The sequence below is a fragment of the Suillus clintonianus genome (genome assembly GCF_016758775.1).
Source record: "Suillus clintonianus strain FC179 chromosome Unknown DEU56scaffold_44, whole genome shotgun sequence".
Lineage (NCBI taxonomy): Eukaryota > Fungi > Basidiomycota > Agaricomycetes > Boletales > Suillaceae > Suillus > Suillus clintonianus.
This window is the reverse complement of record NW_024539268.1, coordinates 264,351-282,621: the sequence shown is the minus strand read 5'-3', so window position 1 is coordinate 282,621 and position 18,271 is coordinate 264,351. Positions and strand designations below refer to the sequence as shown.

The 18,271-nt window shown below is 49.1% G+C and overlaps 6 protein-coding genes across 6 annotated transcripts; 4 read left to right on the top strand and 2 right to left on the bottom strand.

Annotated features, from left to right (window-relative positions):
- Nucleotides 1-1,997: 1,997 nt before the first annotated feature.
- DEU56DRAFT_714438 (uncharacterized protein) lies at nucleotides 1,998-2,177 on the top strand (the record flags this gene model as incomplete). Its single annotated transcript, XM_041347560.1, has 1 exon — nucleotides 1,998-2,177. A coding segment is annotated over one exon (180 nt), but the record flags the coding sequence as incomplete, so codon positions are not given.
- A 1,838-nt stretch (nucleotides 2,178-4,015) lies between these two features.
- DEU56DRAFT_738253 (uncharacterized protein) lies at nucleotides 4,016-4,462 on the top strand (the record flags this gene model as incomplete). Its single annotated transcript, XM_041348646.1, has 2 exons — nucleotides 4,016-4,342; nucleotides 4,400-4,462. The coding sequence occupies 2 exons, from the start codon at nucleotides 4,016-4,018 to the stop codon at nucleotides 4,460-4,462; spliced, it is 390 nt and encodes a 129-aa protein (XP_041207601.1).
- A 718-nt stretch (nucleotides 4,463-5,180) lies between these two features.
- Nucleotides 5,181-6,382, top strand: DEU56DRAFT_407378 (GMC oxidoreductase-domain-containing protein; the record flags this gene model as incomplete). The annotated part of the gene is made up of 7 exons (XM_041346075.1): nucleotides 5,181-5,467; nucleotides 5,527-5,753; nucleotides 5,801-5,890; nucleotides 5,944-5,992; nucleotides 6,041-6,178; nucleotides 6,232-6,295; nucleotides 6,346-6,382. Coding segments are annotated over exons 1-7 (868 nt in total), but the record flags the coding sequence as incomplete, so codon positions are not given.
- Nucleotides 6,383-7,275: 893 nt separating this feature from the next.
- DEU56DRAFT_973021 (phosphoglycerate mutase-like protein) lies at nucleotides 7,276-9,747 on the top strand (the record flags this gene model as incomplete). Its single annotated transcript, XM_041359506.1, has 10 exons — nucleotides 7,276-7,423; nucleotides 8,014-8,069; nucleotides 8,121-8,382; nucleotides 8,437-8,492; nucleotides 8,543-8,671; nucleotides 8,722-8,727; nucleotides 8,777-8,924; nucleotides 8,974-9,138; nucleotides 9,192-9,355; nucleotides 9,407-9,747. 10 exons carry the CDS (start codon nucleotides 7,276-7,278, stop codon nucleotides 9,530-9,532), a joined length of 1,260 nt encoding a protein of 419 aa, XP_041207599.1. The 3' UTR covers nucleotides 9,533-9,747.
- A 650-nt stretch (nucleotides 9,748-10,397) lies between these two features.
- DEU56DRAFT_406812 (glycoside hydrolase family 47 protein) lies at nucleotides 10,398-13,461 on the bottom strand. Its single transcript, XM_041346074.1, has 18 exons — nucleotides 13,314-13,461; nucleotides 13,067-13,255; nucleotides 12,913-13,015; nucleotides 12,831-12,848; nucleotides 12,698-12,771; nucleotides 12,516-12,645; nucleotides 12,404-12,463; nucleotides 12,328-12,351; nucleotides 12,250-12,275; nucleotides 12,132-12,198; nucleotides 12,006-12,077; nucleotides 11,816-11,947; nucleotides 11,655-11,763; nucleotides 11,521-11,605; nucleotides 11,128-11,472; nucleotides 11,034-11,077; nucleotides 10,564-10,980; nucleotides 10,398-10,508 (listed from the first exon to the last, which is right to left on the bottom strand). The coding sequence occupies exons 1-17, from the start codon at nucleotides 13,322-13,324 to the stop codon at nucleotides 10,811-10,813; spliced, it is 1,659 nt and encodes a 552-aa protein (XP_041207598.1). The 5' UTR covers nucleotides 13,325-13,461; the 3' UTR covers nucleotides 10,398-10,508; nucleotides 10,564-10,810.
- Nucleotides 13,462-15,293: 1,832 nt separating this feature from the next.
- Nucleotides 15,294-16,132, bottom strand: DEU56DRAFT_738435 (uncharacterized protein; the record flags this gene model as incomplete). Its single annotated transcript, XM_041348659.1, has 4 exons — nucleotides 15,294-15,456; nucleotides 15,516-15,658; nucleotides 15,788-15,887; nucleotides 15,939-16,132. 4 exons carry the CDS (start codon nucleotides 16,130-16,132, stop codon nucleotides 15,294-15,296), a joined length of 600 nt encoding a protein of 199 aa, XP_041207597.1.
- Nucleotides 16,133-18,271: the final 2,139 nt, after the last annotated feature.

The window sequence follows — 18,271 nt, the reverse complement described above, 5'->3', positions numbered from 1 at the left end:
CATTCTTGAGGGAATCCTCACAGTGGTCGTTTCCCTCATCGCATATTTCATTGCGCCGACTTGGTCTCACGAGGCAAATTTGTGCGTTTTATCCTTCCGTCTTCGTCACCCCAAAAATTTCAACTTTTGCAGCTATCTGAAGCAGAAACACGCGCCTGCTAGATAGATTACGAGCAGACTCCGATGCAGGAACTGACCAAGCCTTCAAATGGTCGTCAGTTCTAGATGCTTTCAGCGACCACTTAGTCTGGGCATATGCATTCCTTTTCCATGGATTTTCTTTTGTGCTGTACTCGCTCAGCCTTTTCCTGGTACGTTCGTCGTCGAAGGAAATTGCGAATGGTGTCTGACTGCCAAGTCTAGCCTACAATCATCGCAGGACTTGGATTTCAGACATGGCAGGCACAACTGTAAGTCCCTTCGAGCTCAAAGGATCCAATGTTGAAGTGGGTCCCACCATAAGGATGACCGTCCCCCCGAATGTGCTCACAAGCGTTCCAATATGGACCACGGTATATTTCTCAAGCAAGTACAATGTAAGAGCGCCCTTCATTATAGAAGCTGCAATTGTATCCATCATTGGTGAGAGCAATTCGTGTCACGCACTTCAATTACCTCATGAACCTCCAGGGTATACCCATATCTCAAGTATCATATGCCAAAGGGAATCCTAACTACGACGAGTTAGAAGCCTCGCGATGGCAAGCAGCACAAGTCTCAACTCTCAGTGTTTGCAACTTCGTAGGTCGTATTCTTATTGGTATATTCCTTTGTCATTCTACCTCACCATCTTATGTAAGGACAAAGTGTTTGATCTCGCGGGACCAATCCGCATCGACTCCATGTGCGCGCTCCACCCAAGCCCCTTTGATGAAGTTTCACTCTGACTCAGGCGTGTACTCCGCTCAGGCTTGCGAGCCCCTTTCATGCCTTGGTGCGTTGTGTCCCAGTTCAACTTCTTCGTCATGGCGTCCTGTTTACTTTCTTCTACGGTATTGTCGGCACCCAGAATGTGAATCTCTATGTTCTTAGAGGACGGTTGCAGAGATCTTCCTGTCTCCGTTTTCACTTTTGGTGGTAGAACTGCGCCGCCAGATGATGGCGTTTTCAGACGCGATTCAATACTGAACTTCGGTTTACAGATCATCACGTCAGTCACCTGCATTAACAATGGAGATTAGAGTGTTCTTTGAGCTTGATCGAACGCTGGGCAATGGTGAAATCATCGGAAAACTTCAAACATCGTGGGATGAGTTGCTCAATCATGGAGATGAACAATTCGGTGAGCAACCTACTTATCATTCCTGCACATCTACTCACATCGAGTAGAACTGTCCTTCCCACCCGTTCGTGGTGTCAATCCTTCGCTCACGCTGAAGGCCACTGTTGTACATGCTAGCGATAATCAGGACGGCGCACTACTTGACGTGAGTGACCCCAGACTTTGTCCTGTTAGTTGTGCTGACAGATCACGAACTGTAGTCCCTCGTAGACTGCGAGACTGTCCGAGAAACAGATGCGGGCCATGTACGATTCACCAGATACATGAGACACGAGTGGGTCTGTCAGCTGAATGACGGATGACCTCGTCCGTCCGTACGTTCACAAAATTCTCGTTGTCATTGAGCCACTCCTCGTTGATGAGGATTACTACGCTCGTGTGGAGGGTCGCGAGATCATATCCAACCTTTCCAAAGCTGCCGGTTTTGCACACATGATTTTCACTATGCGTCCTGACATTGACCATGCTGACGAGTACGTCCGTAATACCACCGCTCGCGCATTCTCTGTCGTTGTTCCGCGCTCGGTATCCCCTCCCTCCTGCCGTTCCTCAAGGCCGTGTGTCGCAGTAAGAGTCGTGGCAGGCGCGTCATACCCGTATCCGTATCGTGCAACAGATCACTATCATGATGGGCTGCGCCGTCTTACCCCATCTTCGTAATCTCGTGGCCTGCATTGCGCACGGTCTGCAGGATGAGCAGCAGAAAGTGCGGACCATGACTGCACTCGGGCTTGCCGCCCTTGCTGAAGCAGCCACGCCCTACGGTATCGAGTCCTTCGATGAGGTACTGAAGCCTCTCTGGCTTGGTATTCGTCTGCATCGCGGCAAGGGTCTTGCTGCCTTCTTGAAGGCTATCGGTTTCATTATTCCCCTCATGGACCCCGAGTACGCATCCTACTACACCAAGGAAGTCACAGTCATTCTCATTCGTGAATTTCAAACCTCTGATGAAGAGAGGAAGAAGATCGTCCTCAAGGTGGTCATCCCCGAGTCCAAAGGGCAACACAGAGGAGAACATGGCGGACACACAGGATCACATCGATGCAACCGTGACACAGCTCTTCTACACGAGCAACATGTTCCACGACTTGACCTACCGTTGAGTTTTACTTTGGACGTGGCGGTGAGGAATCAGATGCTGTGATTACGAATGCACAGGACGGCAGTGGGTTTAACAATGCCAATTTTATGACGCCCCCCGATGCGCAGAATGGGTGGGTTGTTGTTTTTCCTTATCCTGATCGATACTTATGTTTCGTGAACCAGTCGATGCCGTATGTACCTCTGGAACACGGCAAACCCTTACCGCGATGGTGACATGGAAGCTGACATCGTCATCCACGAGCTTGCGCATAGTCTCAGCACGCGCTTGACGGGTGGCCCCAAGAACAGTGGGTGCCTTGGCTGGGGTGAGAGTGTTGGGGTGGCAAGTTTATTCTCCCAGATTTGTCTCCACCTGACGTGCAATAAGCAGCGCAAGTACATACTTCATGTCTGCACTTCATTGGGGAGATCTCTTACGACACTTCCACAGTTAATACAACAAATATTCGAGCGCACAGGCCCAGGTGGATTAACGACGGATCCAACAAGAGCTGGTCGAGATTCAGACGACCTGAGGCATGGGCGTTGATTGTATCTTTCCTCGAACATCCCGACACAAATGTGCAATTCTTTGGCGCACATACTGCGCAGGTTAAGATCATGTGCGACTGGTAAATGCTCTACCTTTTCCTCCTTTCAATGGTACCGATCAACTGCTATTGCTGCAGGGATTCATTTCCTGAGGAAAACGCCGAACATCTACGAGACTTACTGCTCAAGCTCACCTCTCACTCAACATTGACGGGAAAAGGCGAAGTAGTGTGCCGCAAACTGTTTGTCACAGTGAGTTCAAGTCCTAGACTGAAGTTCGTCTAGTGATCGTTTGCAGATCACATCACTTGCACTCCCAATTTGGCCCTGGTTCTCCCTCAAGGTGGCCAGACTGGATAGTGTCGGCAGTGAATTCTCTCTCTTCCTCTGGCATGCCTCCAGAACAACTCCTTGCCTTCCTTACCATAGTCGATGAAGAGGTCGAAACGGCCCGACCTTCTAGGGCCCAGTAAGTGAGTGCGACGATTGGAATCACTCTGCATCATCACCAATCTCGTACCAGGATGCAAATGCACCAGTCCTCTTCTTGACGCCTCTCCGATGGTAGTCCAAGCTGTAATAACGTCTATCACTCGACCGACTCTCATATTGCCTGAACTGCAATCTGCACTCAAGTGCTTTCAAGCATGGATATACACATTACGGGCCAAAGTAACGTTCTTTTATACTCTGCTCGATTTGCAACTTAATGCCTCACACAAGTGATATCACACCCATTATTCCACTGTTGATCACGATAATGACGCCCGCACCAGACTCTGGATTTGACGAGTCGAATTTCTCAACGGCTTCTGATGTCTTGCAGGAGATTATGACGAGGTCTTCGTTGGCTGGAGGTGCGGGGTACAGGCACGTTGACGGAGCCGCTTCTCGTGTGGCTTGATGCCTATGGAGATCGTGGTGAGCCTTGTTGGTTGCAAATGCTCACTCGATATGAATACTCACTGTTATCCGATACCCAGCCGGTTCAGTCGACGGCATGTCTCATTCACTTTGTAAATTGCTGGTCGCCCTAGGAGATCACTCCACCATGTTTTTCGCCTCCAACATCACATCGTTAAAACCCGTTCGACGTGGATGCTTGGTCTCTCCGCTAATGTCCTTGCGCTCGCCCACCAGTACGCCAACGCTGGCTCCACTAATCACGCCAAAGGCATTGTTCCCTCTGGTTCGGCGCATGACTCGCAAGATCATTCCGTGGCACGGCGGTATATCATCTACGAAGAGTCGTGGAAACACCACGCTCAAGCGCGTGCCATCCTTGGAAACCTCATCGGACCGAATGGCGAGCAGCTCACTTCCACCGACCCCTATAGCACAACTGTGTTCGTTGGTGGGTTGTCGCCTTTGGTTTCTGAAGAGACCTTGCGGGCGTTCTTCACTCCGGTCGGCGTTCTTCACTACGTGAGAGTTTCACTTTTGCGCTATTGGTGTAATGCTAATATAATGTTGTGCGTACAGGTGAAGGTGCCCGTTGGAAAACATTGCGGCTTTGTTCAAAGTAGCGGGGGACGGTTCTACTGATTTCTTATCCCCAACAGCCTCTTTACCTCATCCAACTCCCTCCAAGCGTTTTCGAGGTACCTCACGGTCTCCTCGAGTTCCCCCTCTCTCCGCAACGCCATTAACGTCAACCAACACCGGTCTTCCGCGGTGGTACGAATAGGTTCGTGCGGCAGCACGGAACCACCGTGTTGAGTGCGAAATTGGGCCGTTTGTCTGGCGGCGTTCCAAGTCGCCTGGACATTGTCAGTGTTGGAATCACTTAAATCGTAATCAATACGTACAATCGCTGAGTCGCTGACGACCAACGGCCCAGGAATGAGCAGGTGATCAAGTAGTCCTACCTAACATCAAGATCAGATAAGCTATAATTTAATACGCAATTCTTCACATTTAGAACTTACCGATTGTGTTGGAGGCTCAAAGTTGAGTTGATTGTTTTGTCCTTCAACGTTTAGTTGATTGTTTTGATCTTGAGCGCCGGCTTGATTGTTCTGCTCCATGGAGGTGTTGTAGCAGTCACGGTGAAGGAGATTATCGGTGGTGGGATTTTACATAGTAGGTCTGGAGAAACGAGAATGTTTTGCCTTTTTGGGAAAACATTTTTCTTACAACCACACCGACAATGGTCACAGCGACCCCTCTGACAGCCATAAATCACTTCAAACCAACGGCGACGTCTCTAAAGCCTTGTTCAATAAACTAGGTCCGAAAGCACAATCTCCTGCGCCCGCCAACGCCACGCCAGCCTCACCTGTGCATCATGGCTGCAGACCCTCGCATGAGTGACGGAGAGCTAGCCGCAATCAATGCAGCTGCAGTGACGCGGGAATACCGCGTCCAACCACACCTTGGTGCGTCCCAAAGCATTGCAAGACGTCGAGCACTTATTGACGAGTCCTTAAGACTACCGCACCGTTTCTGCGATCAATGGGTGAGTGGACCGCACCACTATGTCTACAACCAAGCTCACAACCAGAATTTACAAATATGGGTTGGCAAGCGCGTTAAGCGTGTTATCTTCGAGTGAGTGTTGTACATTCGGGTAATAATCGTGCCCAACTGCTGATGTCTTTTCATGAAAGAGATAAGCGTGCCGTAGGTGTCGAGTTCACCAGCGATCTGATATCTTGCCCAGATGCGGATAAGTCATCGAGCATCGTGAGGGCATCAAAGCTTGTTGTTATCTCTGCGGGCGCTTTCGGTTCGCCGGCCATTCTCGAGAGATCTGGGATCGGTGCCGATGCGGTTCTGAAGCGGTGCGGTATCGAGCAATTGGTGGACTTGCCTGGCGTTGGAGAAAATTATCGAGGTTCGCGTTCAACCATTTGTTTCATGATGTTAACTTAGAGTTATGAGATCACAATGGCGCCTTTCTTCCACACTTTGCTGCTGACGAAGCTGTTACTATGGACCCCCTCTGGCGTGGAAAGGAGAGTGCTATACAGGGTAAGCATGTTCTCGCCATATTCCAAGTCCATTTAATCGCCCAAACATTGTAGAAAACCTGGCGAAATGGAAAATCGATGCCAAGTCACTCGTTGCCCAAAAGTTGGTATGAAACCGTCATTGCTGGTGGCGTGTTAATTAGCATTTCAGTGGCAGCGATGCAAAAATCAAATGGCGTCCTGACGGCGACGAGCTGGAAGCTATGGGATCAGCTTTTCAGCCACGATGGAAAGAGTTCTTCCAGGACCGCCCAGACAAGGCTGTTGCAATATTTTGCCTTTTCGAGGGGTGCGTGCACTATACTTTGCTTTGGATAACGTGCGAATGCTCACGATAACCAGACACGCTGGAGCATCCAAGAATAATCTTCCTCCTCGCAATTACTTAGTTGCATGCTGTTATACAGTACGATTCCTCATCTACTACCCCGTGATTTGTTCTGAGTTTTGCAATAGCTGTATCCTGTGTCTGCTGGCAGTGTTCATATCAATGGCTTCTCTGAGGAGAACATCACGAGGACTATCATTTTCTACGCGAATCAGACTCTGCGGACTATCAGCTTGTGCTACAAAGACTTTCCGTCTTGGCCACCACCTGGGATTCAAGTCTCTGCTATTGACGAAGTAGGTATACTTGCAGTCGCATTTCGTCATACTGACCTGGTTGTAGGTGTCATACGACGTCATCGCTAAAGACCTGACATTGATCGGCATCGTTGGAATCGAAGATCCGCTCAGGGATGGTGTTCGAGAAGCAGTCTCTGATCGCCACAAAGCTGGTGTCGCTGTGAAGATGTGCACGGGTGATAATGTGCTGACGGCGCGTTCGATCGCCACGCAGTGTGGTATATACACGGCTGGTGGTATCATCATGGAAGGACCCGTTTTCCGTCTGCTTGACGAATCGCAGATGCTCGAGATCGTTCCAAGGCTTCAGGTTCTCGCCCGTCTATTCCTGTCCCTACCTCTACCCTTTCACCGCCGCGAGTATCGAAACCCGTTTCTTTTGGTAGATTCATCATGGCGCCTCAAGTATGTCTCCACCAGGTCCTGTGATACCCATTGTTTCCTCAACTACCGGCAAGCTGGAGAATGAGAACAGGCGCCCAAATTGACCCAGCAGATGACTTGAGAAACCTGGCATCTTCGGTTCTGAGGATGAGGACGGCGAATCTTCGTTTTCGGGAGATCAGCTCCTGGTGACTTATTTTCGGCTGCGGAAGGTGACTCTATCATATGGTCCCACTGGGACACCCTCGTTGAGAACGATTCAAGACCTGGGTACCGACGGAACCCACCTCGCTGAGACTCTCAGACTCTGCGATCCCGAGCGCACCCTCTTCATCATCGCCTCTAAAACCTTTACCACCCAAGAGACCATCACCAATGCCGAATCCGCTCGCGATTGGTTTTTGGCGACAGCCAAGGACAAAACACACGTTGCAAAGCACTTCGTCGCCCTCAGCACGAACACAGGCTGTCACCGCGTTTGGCATTGACAAGGCAAACATGTTCACCTTCTGGGACTGGGTTGGTGGGCGCTACAGCTTCTTTACTGCCCTCATTCGATCGTGTTCGTGCTGTGTTTGGACACCGCTTTTCCCATGCTATTATTCGTATTATTATTCGTATTGCAGGGATTGTGTACGTATCTTGTAGTAGCTACAAGCTCCACCCAAATTCCTGATGCTGGTGCCATTTTTGTCTTGGTTGGGTATTGATTTGTGTAGGCTAATCATACTTTGCGAGACATTGCATATCTCCATCGGAATTGCAGGTTACTGACAATTTCTTGTCCTTTTGCGCCATTGTTCTCTTGCTTGTATATTACTTTGTCGTAAAATAATCATATGCATGAGGTATTGCAAAAATCCATCAGAATGGTGGGTAACTTATAATTTCTTGTCCTTTGGTGCCATTTTTCTCTTGCCTGTGTATTACTTTGTCACACAATAAACATAATTGTGCAGTGTTGCATATTTTTATCAGACTTGTAGCATGCTTGCGATATTGTATCCCTTGATGTCATTTTGCTGGTGTGTGTATAATATATTATCATACGGTATATTATCATAAAATGCCATAAAATTTTGGTCCGACTTTGCAAAGTTCATCTATAAAAAGCACCTCCTCCCCGATTTCGTGATGCCACCCAAGCATACATAACCCCCCTCGGATCGGTGACTGTTTTACCTCATGGCATAACGTCCAATCTTGCTCACGGTTTTTAGCAACAAGAATTTGAACTCGGGTGCTTCCTTCGTGACACATATCTCAATCCCCATTCGCCATCCTTCATTCAGAACATCAGCACTGACGTAGTCAATATCGATCAACTGGCAGTCCGCGCGGATGCTGGTGGAGGAAATGTTATCCTGGACTCCGCGTACGCTCTGCTTCAGGGTCTATACCCACCCACATATAAGTCAGAGATGATTTTGGCAAATGGACAAACGGCCCTCCCTCCTCTTGGAGGATACCAGTATGTTCCAGGTAAGTTAACCAGCTGGCATCGCTGCTCTTTCGTTCTCTGACAGTCCTCCATAGTGCAATCTTTGGAGTTTTGGCAAGCTCCGTCTCTCACAAGCTGGATGGATTGCGAGGTATGAATATCATTATTTCTTCCCAGGTTGCTTCTAACCCCCGGCGACAGTATTTCCAATTCCACCTGGCGCGAGTTTACACTGCATCTGCATTCACGAATATGTCCGTCGCCGCCGAGCCCTTTCTAACTGCACTTAAACCGTATTTGGGGAGCGTCAATAACAACCTCACGAATATAGTATGTTATTCCGTTATGTTTTGTAACCTTTGATTCACATAATTATGCAGTGGAATGTAAGGCTTAATTTGAATCGTTTCAGACTGAGCCCATATCGTCTCGCAGATATACGATCATGTGAACGTCCAGTACACCCATAACAAGACCTATTATGAAACCCTGCCTGCGACCTTCCTCGAGCAAGCTCGCTATTATGCTAATTGGGTCCAAAACAACGTCTTCACTGATACAGTGCAAAATGGCGTCGGCCAAAGTCTGTTTATATTCAATAGGAAAATGTGGTTTACTAACAACTTGGACAGTTGCCATTCGCACTCTGTTCCCGGAGATCTTCTGGGCCTTGGGTAACATGACCCAGCCTTCTAACCAAGTTAAAATTTCTATCCAGGAGGTCGATTACAAGCCGTTCATAAGTCTGTTCAATGTCACAAACGCTACTGTAGCCGACCCTGACATTGCTGGTATCGGTTAGTGTCAAAAATGTATAAGTTCAGCGTCACAGACTGATACCAGTTCGCAGTTGACTATGCTTCTGTTGTTGCTTTCGAGTTGTCGCAGAACTCGCAAGGTCAACATGAGGTCAGCATGAAGTTCAAAAATGGCACTCAAGACAGCGAGTTCCGTCAACTGAAAATGTTTGGCAACACGAGCATCACCCTTGACAGCTTCATTCACCAACTTGATGTGAGCTGCTCTTTACAGCATATATGATAACTTACTCATGGCTTCATTTAGTGGACCACTATCAATTCTACTATTAACTGGTGCTTTTCCTGCAATCAGACTGTCCTGCGCGGATGCTCTGTCTTTAACTACAGTGCCGACCCGTTCTTGCACCCCGGTACTACGACTAACGCGTAGACTCGGATGACATGAGATTACTGGTTTTTTTTGGCTTTCTGTAATCGTTTGGAACTCAATCGCTTCTGGATCCCGAGGGTTTCGTAGAACATGTAATTACACCCCACTTTAAGGGAGATCATCAGACTAGTGTTCACAACGTAAAAGATGTCATTTTCCGAAATATCGATTCGAGTACTTTGTGATTCATAATGTTGATGTCTTTCTGATGCGCCGATGGTCAACATCCTGAATCCTGATGGCTGCAAACTGCGCCATCACGGGGCCGGATATCAGAGTTTAGCTACCAGGCCTAGTCAAGTTATTAGTGCTTAGCGCTAGCAAATATTAGCTTTTGCGGCACCTTCCTTTCAATTGAGAGTTTACTTTCGACCTATACAAGGTCAAAATGCATGACAATATTGATGTAATAGTCCGTAGCGGGACTATGCTGATAGTACAGCGTTATAGATAGTTATATATGGCCTTTTCATTTCCCTACCAGTTCACTGATAAATGGCTCTGAGTCCTCCATCGACTACTAGAGTGGCTCCGTGAAGGGCCAAGACGTCCTTGTCAGTGGCCAGGACTTTGCAGAGGTCACTGCAGGATCGCACCGTCGACAGGTTCTTCGACATCCATACCGTACAGCTACAATATCTCTAGCTTTCTAACGCCCATGTATTGAACAGCAGCCATGGCTTGCTCGACTCCCAGAACTGTCGTTAGCGAATGAATCCCGCATTTCAAGATATCTAGAGTGACCTGTTGTATCGAAACAGCTGTCATCGCTCTCGACAGTTGCATACACGATCGCAAATAGGGGTTCTGGTCTCTTCGTCTCAGCTAATGATCCATAGATATCTATACCTCTGTTATCCTGACTTATGTGATGCGACTGCTGCGCGCTTCCGCATTTCTTGCCCTCACCAGCCACTGGCATGGGGGAAGGCATCACTAATCGGTAAGCCTATGTTAGTTTTATCGCGCCACGCCACTATATATACGCTGGTTGGTATGGTGGTGCCAGAATGCATCACTGGCATCATCACCTGGTGGGGTATACAAATGGATGTCCATGATAATTCTAAAACAAAGGAAGGTATCAACGATAAACGAATGACTATGTATGCAAGTCAGAATGACAGTGATATGTTTTGACGTTAGAGCCGAACTCCAATACAATATCAATAAACAATTGACTAGTCTGCAAAGTAAAATATCCAGTGCAATGTGATGTTAGAGTCAGATAGTTGAAGAGTAGCCGCGGAATTATTAATAGTGTTTACGAATTAAGGTTCACAATAGTAAGGGTAGGAGCGCAGGAATCGGGGAAATAGCTGGTAGAGGAGCGCTGGGGCTCTCCGGGGAGAATGGCTGCCATGGCACAGGGTGGGGCCCAGTACCTGAGCCATAATTTTCTTTGGCGGACGGCGCTTTGAAAGGGTGGCACTCCGTGTTGAAGACATCTAGTGAAATGCATCAGTCGCTTAGGTTGATTGGGCTTGTAGGAAAAGCTTACATTCATCAAGCGAGATGTGATCGGGGTCGTCAAAGGTCAAGTACCTATGAATTTTTATGAGAGATCCAAGATTCTCGCATGCAGCAATACTCACAGGTACTTGAGGACCTCAGCGAACCAGAAACTTTCCATGTCATCGATTTTGGCGGAATCCACGTTGTTCACGTCGTAGATACCAGTGTATGCAACAGTTGTAGACAGGTACTTCTGGAAGCTGCGAGTGGCGCTAACTGCATTGTTGAAGTACTTAGGATCTCCAGTCACACGCCAAGCATAGAGGTTAGACTCGAGGACTTCAGGACGAAGAACGTAGTCGGGGGCAGTAATATAAAAGCCGTGCTTATCATAGAATTCGAGTTGCTCTTGGTCGGGAGCAGTGTCGCCAGTGTAGTTGCCGTCGCTGGATACGTATGAGAAAACTTCGGGGCCAATACCAGTACTGGAAACAACGAATCAGCACAGTTATAGATGTCGGTTGAGGACGTACGCAGTGCTCGCGTATGTATTCCAACATGCATCGGTGAGCTGAAGACCAAGATTGACCATTGTGGCATTGTTGGCGAGCTTGCCCCCTTGGTTTTACATCAGGTTCGAGTCCACAGAGGAATAAGAAGAAAATACCCAGAATCCAGTTGCCTCCGTAGAAGCAAGCCAGGTGAGATCCCACGTGACGTATTTTTTTGTTGTCATCGTAATCAGCAAGGTACAGCCAGTTATCGACAGTTGAGGCCTAATGTGAGGCATAAAAATATGAGGCTACTGAGACGAAGAGGTCTACACACTCTTAGGAGCGTCTTCATGGAGGTGTCGACGGCCGTCAACCACGCATCGGCATACGAGTTGTCGTCAGTATTTGTAAGGCGGGCATATTTTATGAGATATTCGAAGTAAGAGTCAGAACCTCCACCCCAAGTCTGGAAAAGAATTTTAGAAGGTGTATGCACGTAGCTCCTGACAAACAACTGCACTTACCACATACCCACCGACAGAATCACCGGTCTTTGGGTTAATGCCTTGAGCAGGCATACCAGGGAGAGGGGTCGACTAAAAGGCAACACATAAGCCCAGAGCCAACATCAAAGCTAAAACCTTGCTTACCATTTGAATCATATGTTGAACAGATTTCTCAACCAATTCTTGGTACGTAGAATTGCCAGTATATTTACTTCACGTCCAGTTCATTTAAAGAGCTGGTCACGCGAAACGACTCACATACCTGAGGCGATTCCACTCCAGGGTAAGCTATGCAGGAAAAATGTGACATTTTTCTCTGCGGTATATGATCTAGACTCACAGTTCCAGCCTCGGCAATGTTTGACTACAATTGATTATGAGTAACATCAAAACTTAGACGCCGGTTAACTGCTTACGGTGTCGAGGGTGGGCTGGTGGTTTGTAAAGTCCATATATCCATACGGAATTGACTGATTCTGTAATAAGGATCAGATATCATTACGCATATGCAAATACTATGACAATTACCCCAACCCAGGCATAGGCCATTTGATCGGCGAGGTCCTGGGCCTTTTCAACTAGAACTGGATACATTCCCCCGCTGAGCTCATAAGCGCTCAGGAAACCTCCGACATAACGAATAGTGGTTTCAAACAGACTGCGCTTAATCAGCAAAACAGCTTCAAAGCGGAGATAGGGTAGCAAGTCACCTGACGGTGTCGGAAGTGTGCGAAATGGTAAAGTCGGTGTTAGCAGTGTGATTGACAGCTTGTTCAAACCAGTCCTGGACACGTTATAAAGATGAGCTTGTGTTAGTTCTGCGTCTCGCACGAAGAAACATACCGTGAGTCCCATAATCCACTACAGCATGTGCACACACAGCCAGTCAGTTGACCTCTACCAGTGGATGAGGTTCGTTACTCACCATGGTGCTCATAGCGTCGGCGATGGAAGCGCCCCATCCGTTCCGTCCATCAAAATATGTTTCTGAAACAGGCAACAGATCATCATGCCCCCAGGCATACTTCCTGCACACGGCATGGTGAATGCAAATTGAAAGAAAGACAGCTGCAACATACTGGTAAGCTTCGTAGCTCGTGACAAAAAGGTCCTTGACTGCTGCCTGATGGATGGGAGCATCAGGAGGAAGATGCAAGCCTTGTTTCTGAACTGGCTCGGCCCTGACAGCAGATGCTGCGAGTGCCACCAGGAGCCAGCGTCTGAAAGACGTCATCACTGGACAGGAAGTCGGGATGGGGAGGGACGAACTACAGGTTGTAAAAAATCGGTTTAGAACATCATCAATTTATAGGGTTGGTGCCGTACGCTGCTTTCATCACCGTGGTTCGCGAAGTCGCACGCCCTTCATGGATCTACATGTATGGCAATATAGTAGGAGCGCGCGAGCTTCGAGAATTCGCACCCACATCCCTGGACTTCATCACCAGTCGTCAACCATACTTTTCGGATGCATCATGATGACCCATTGCCAGCAAGCGGTTGAAAGAAATGAGCAGGCGCTGTCGGTTTCTGACAGCAAACCCTGGTTGTTGCGAGAGATTTTCTGCGGATGCCATTTAGTCGATCTTGAAGTATATCGATTACTGAGTTGAAATACTTGATGAAATCTCCTCCGCAACACAACTGTTTTAATGGGACAACCGGACTTAGCGCGCTGATGGGTCAAGAAGAAGCTGAAACTTTTACGCCCACCTCATGACTCCATAAATTCGAAATGTATTTTCTCACATACACTTGCATAGACCGATGTCCACACGCGGCGCATCCTCCTCCACCCGGCCCACGCTCCAGGGACACCTCACAATTGAACATTCATCCGACGCGAATGCCGCATAAAAGCCTGGCTAAGGCCAGCCTGGGGATAAAATCTTGTGAGCGGAGAGCCACATGAAATCGGCGGCGGTATTGCATTTAAGAGTCCAGAAACTCTTGCGAAGACTCCATACAAGTAACAAACGGAGCGCTTGGATCAATATTTCTGCAAGATGTTTGCTGTTTAGATGCTATTTTCGTCCCATCATAGAGCTCGTACGGAAGGATGACGTCCAGAAGAAGAGTCGTATCATTAGAATTCTGTAGGTCCACAAGTGAGTCAGATTCATGTGACTGAATCGGGAGCCGAACTTCCACTAGAACCATCTTCATTCCAGTCAAGACGTCTAAGGTCTGGCGGCTGCTAGCTGATGTGACGCGGACGATTCGAGCAGCCACCTTACCGCTACCTAGTAGTAGAGCCTCGGATAGCGGAAATGATCTGGCTAGCAGAACCCAGTGATACGAGTAAAATGATTAGCATCTTCACAACGACGGTAAAGACCCACTGAATCCACTGAATCACTGAGGCTCTCCAGTTACTCATTCATTCAACTTGTAATTCTTTGTGAATTGGTTTGCCAGCTTGACTCTGCCCTGAGCGATGTGAAAGAAGAATTCAAGGTGCTGACCGGTCGGATGGAAACTCTCAAGCTCCTGCCACCTGCACGACTTGGTTGCTGCAAGACAAATCAGAAAGCCGAACTGTACAGTGCCACGTAGTACGGGTGCAAACGAGACGCATTGTTGCACATGAACCCAACATGAACCCTTTCAATTCAGACTCTCATGCCACCGTACCGACATCGTCGTCATTAGCTACAGGGACCTCATCAACAGTGGCGAAAGAAAGTGACATTTGAACTGCAAGGAAACAAACGCCCGGATCCCCCTTCATACGAAGCGAAGTGCTGGTATCAGCGACTTGTTTGTAGGCTCTTCACCCTGGAAGTACAACTTTCCGTCCTTCATTACATTTTCTGACAATCGACTCAGATATGAATGCACAGTGAATTAACCAACAACGTCGACAAAGATCTTGCGCACTACCAAACGAGGCACTGATTGAAATGTCATGTCCCCTGGAGCATTCAGCATTGTGCCTTCAAGTTAGAGTCAAGGATTTCGATCATATTTAAATGGAGGTCTCCTCGAGTCGGGGCCACCGTCAACCACTGCAACATTGGACTGCACACCAGTCGTCCAGAATCTAGTTTCCTTTCTCTAGATAACCCATGGTGCCGTGTTTTGTTACTTCGTGTAGAAACTGTAAGTAACTGAATTTCAACGCATGCTCAGCTTACACAACGCGATTGTTACGCAATGAAACAGCCAGAGTGAATCGTTAGGTGATACAGCACCTAGGAATCAAATGGGTGAAGCCCGATCAACAGGATATACATCATTAGCCTTGACTTCGTGTGCTCGTCGTCAAATTCATACAGATAAAGATGAAGCACCGCATATCAGAGCCTACATATTCCATCCGCCATTTCTCGCCTCCTCCAGCAAAACAACGCCTTTCGGATTGAGATTGATACCCTCAGCCGTCGCATCTGCCACAAACCGATCAAAGACTCGCGAGACACCGGTTACACTCCCCTCAGGGATCCAGCTAGCTTGCGCGATCGGGTACCTAGAATCGCAAGCATCAGGTCGCGGAGCCAGCAAGTTGCTATGAAGAAGAGAACATACCCCTCCCATTTCACCAAAAACAGGTATCCAGCTTCCCCGACGGTTTTCCGCCCGACTAGGCGCTCGATGACAAACTCTTCTGTATCAGGCCGGGCGAGTGAACAATCTGGACGGGCACATATTTCACCGCGCTTGCGCAAGGTCTGCCGTTTTGCAGCTGTGTAATCAATCGTGGTCAATAATGGCAGGCAACCGGGCATGGATACCCACTTGAGACGCTAAAGAGTTTGATTTCATTTAATGGAGAAGGGACGGATCAGTTGATAGGCCACGTACCAGCAAGGCGGACAGATGAAGACAGAATCCAGCTCCTCCAAACGAGGATCTCCCTCACCAAAACCAACGCAGCCAAAGTGGTACCACAAGTCGCAGCTTCACAAAATAAGGAATGGCCGTAGGACAAAGTGACAAAGAGATACTGACTTATCACACTGTACGAACTGCCGCTGAAACGACCCATCCTGTTCGCTTTTTGCAGGCCACTGACACATCTGAGCTTCTGCCTGAAAAGCCAGTGACTTGGACTTTCTCTTCTGCGGTCGCCGCGATTTGGGCTTGACGTTTCTCTCGGGCTGCTGGGCGTTCTGGGTGGTGGCTTGCCTCGCCTTCCAGCTCATAGGCCGCGCCCGTTTTCCGGATGAAATTGAATCCTCCCAGGGCTCATTTGCAGGTGACGCCGGCCTTGTCAGCTCTGACATGATCACGAAGGTCTGCGCTGGCTCGCTGATCGTCGTAGTACCAATGGTGCTGGCACTATCTACTTCCTTCGGTGCCGAGATGCTCTCAACTTGGAGTGCCATCGCATCCTCCGCCGATGCGGAAGGATCATAGGATTGATACATTGGATCTCCCGCACGTTGGAGCTGATATGCTAGAGCAGTGAATGAAGACGCCACGTCATCTGCGCTAAATGACGTGGCATCCATATCTGCATGGAGCCTAGTTTTCTTTCCTGGCGACCGTGACTGGATCGTTGACTCCGACGACTCAAGCTTACGCTTGGGTCTGAGCTCTGAGATCAAAATTTTTCGCGGATCCTTCTTTGCGAGCATAGAGAGCTCTTCGATGGATGCATCTGGTCCGCCTCTTAACTCACCAGACTGCATCGATCTCAACAGCATCTTCCTGCGCAGCACCGATACCGAGGACCCCGCGTGTGGTCTGCGCTGGTACACACCAAATTCATCGTCTGAATCGAGGCTCTCTGTTCTGCGCAACTCCAATCTATTTTTATTTCGCCCTTCCTGGTCTCCAGCTTCGGTTTCCTCTTCCAGTGTCGGTTGAGACTCCCCCAGCGAGGACAGTGGAGAGAGGGACCTGAATAGGTGTGAGAGAGATGACGGCGAAGCAGAAGGGAGTGGGGTAGCGAATGTAATGGGAGAGTGGCCGGGACCTGGATGTTCAGGTGGGGCTGAGAGCTCGGCAGATGCAGTGGTGTCGGATTCGACGTGTACTGGATGATCGATGGTCACTGCAGGTTCGTGCTCCACATGCAATTCTGCAGGTTCTTGTTCCACAGGGTCCTCGGTATACGTACTTCTCAGAGCAGACGTGGCTCCGTCAGTGTAGGGGTTCATGAAATCGGCAAACGTCGCAAAAATATCGTCCCCATCATTAAGAATCTCCGTCGGTTCCTGTAAAGCAGGGTCGTCTCCTTTGTTCTGCACCCCTACACACGACGCCTCCGATTCGAGCTGCAAAGGCAAACACACAGATAAATGCTCTGGGGAGGACGGCAAAGGCGGGGACCCGCTCTCTACTGAGGGAGATGGATCTGCGAGTGCTGCGGCGACAGCCTCTTCATCTCGAAAGAGAGAATCCGCGGGCGTGTGTTCGCGGGAATCTTCAGCACAAAGATCCTGGTACTGATCCCAGTCACGGTAGTCAGCATCGGGGTGTGCCAGATCTGATGGAGTTTGTTGGCGTAGCTCGGAGAGAACAGCCTCAGGCTGCACGCTGTCTTCCGGCTCTGTGAGGCGTTCTTGACGGCACTCTCGTGGGCAACCGCCTTGCATGTCTACTGGCTTGGGTATGTCTCTTGGCGTGAGTGAAACACTAGAGTGCTCTTCTGCTGGCGTAACAGATTCTTCGAGCGTCCCATCCAGCCCTCCACTCTCAAGCTCTACCTGCAAGCCTTCCTCTCTCACACGCGGCCTATGGAGTGCCACCTCGCCTGATCCGCCAGTATCAAGTTTGCGGTATAGCCGCAAACTCTCTTCTATACTTGGTCCACCAAAATCCCTATTCACTTCCCCACACGTATCGGTCCGTAATTGTCCTGTGCCACGAGGCCCTCTAAACTTGCGCATCCTAGCCGCACCCAAACGAGGCAACAGCGGAAGTTCGCACTCGCGTAAGAGCCTCTGCAGTGCGTCCAGGTTGATCGCGCGTGGTGGACCATTTGAGCTTGCTCGGGAAGGCGACATAGTTTTAGACGCAGATAGTGAGACTTCTGGCCCTGTCCCCGACCCTTCAAGTTGCGCCTCAAGCAGACGCGGATATGCCTCTACATTCGCTTCAACCGACGGTGACGGGTTATCCATCTCGCCGGAGGATGCATCCAAGCGCATACGCGATGAATCAGTGACTGTGCCTTGATCATGCGTCTCAAACGTAGGCGGCGGGACTCGCGACACTTCAGGTTGCATCTCAGGCACAGGCGGAGATGCCTCTGCATCCACTTCAAACGCCGGTGGCGGTGGACCTATATCGCGGGGAGACGTATTAAAGCACATACGCGACGGGTCAGCAATTGT

Bases quoted from the DNA above. Each gene is read 5' to 3' on its own strand.
- DEU56DRAFT_406812 (XM_041346074.1), bottom strand. The intron at 12,078-12,131 runs GTAAGCAAGGTT...GTTGCCTTTTAG, and splicing joins TTCAACATATGATTCAAATG to TCGACCCCTCTCCCTGGTAT. The intron at 11,948-12,005 runs GTAAGTGCAGTT...ATTCTTTTCCAG, and splicing joins ATTCTGTCGGTGGGTATGTG to ACTTGGGGTGGAGGTTCTGA.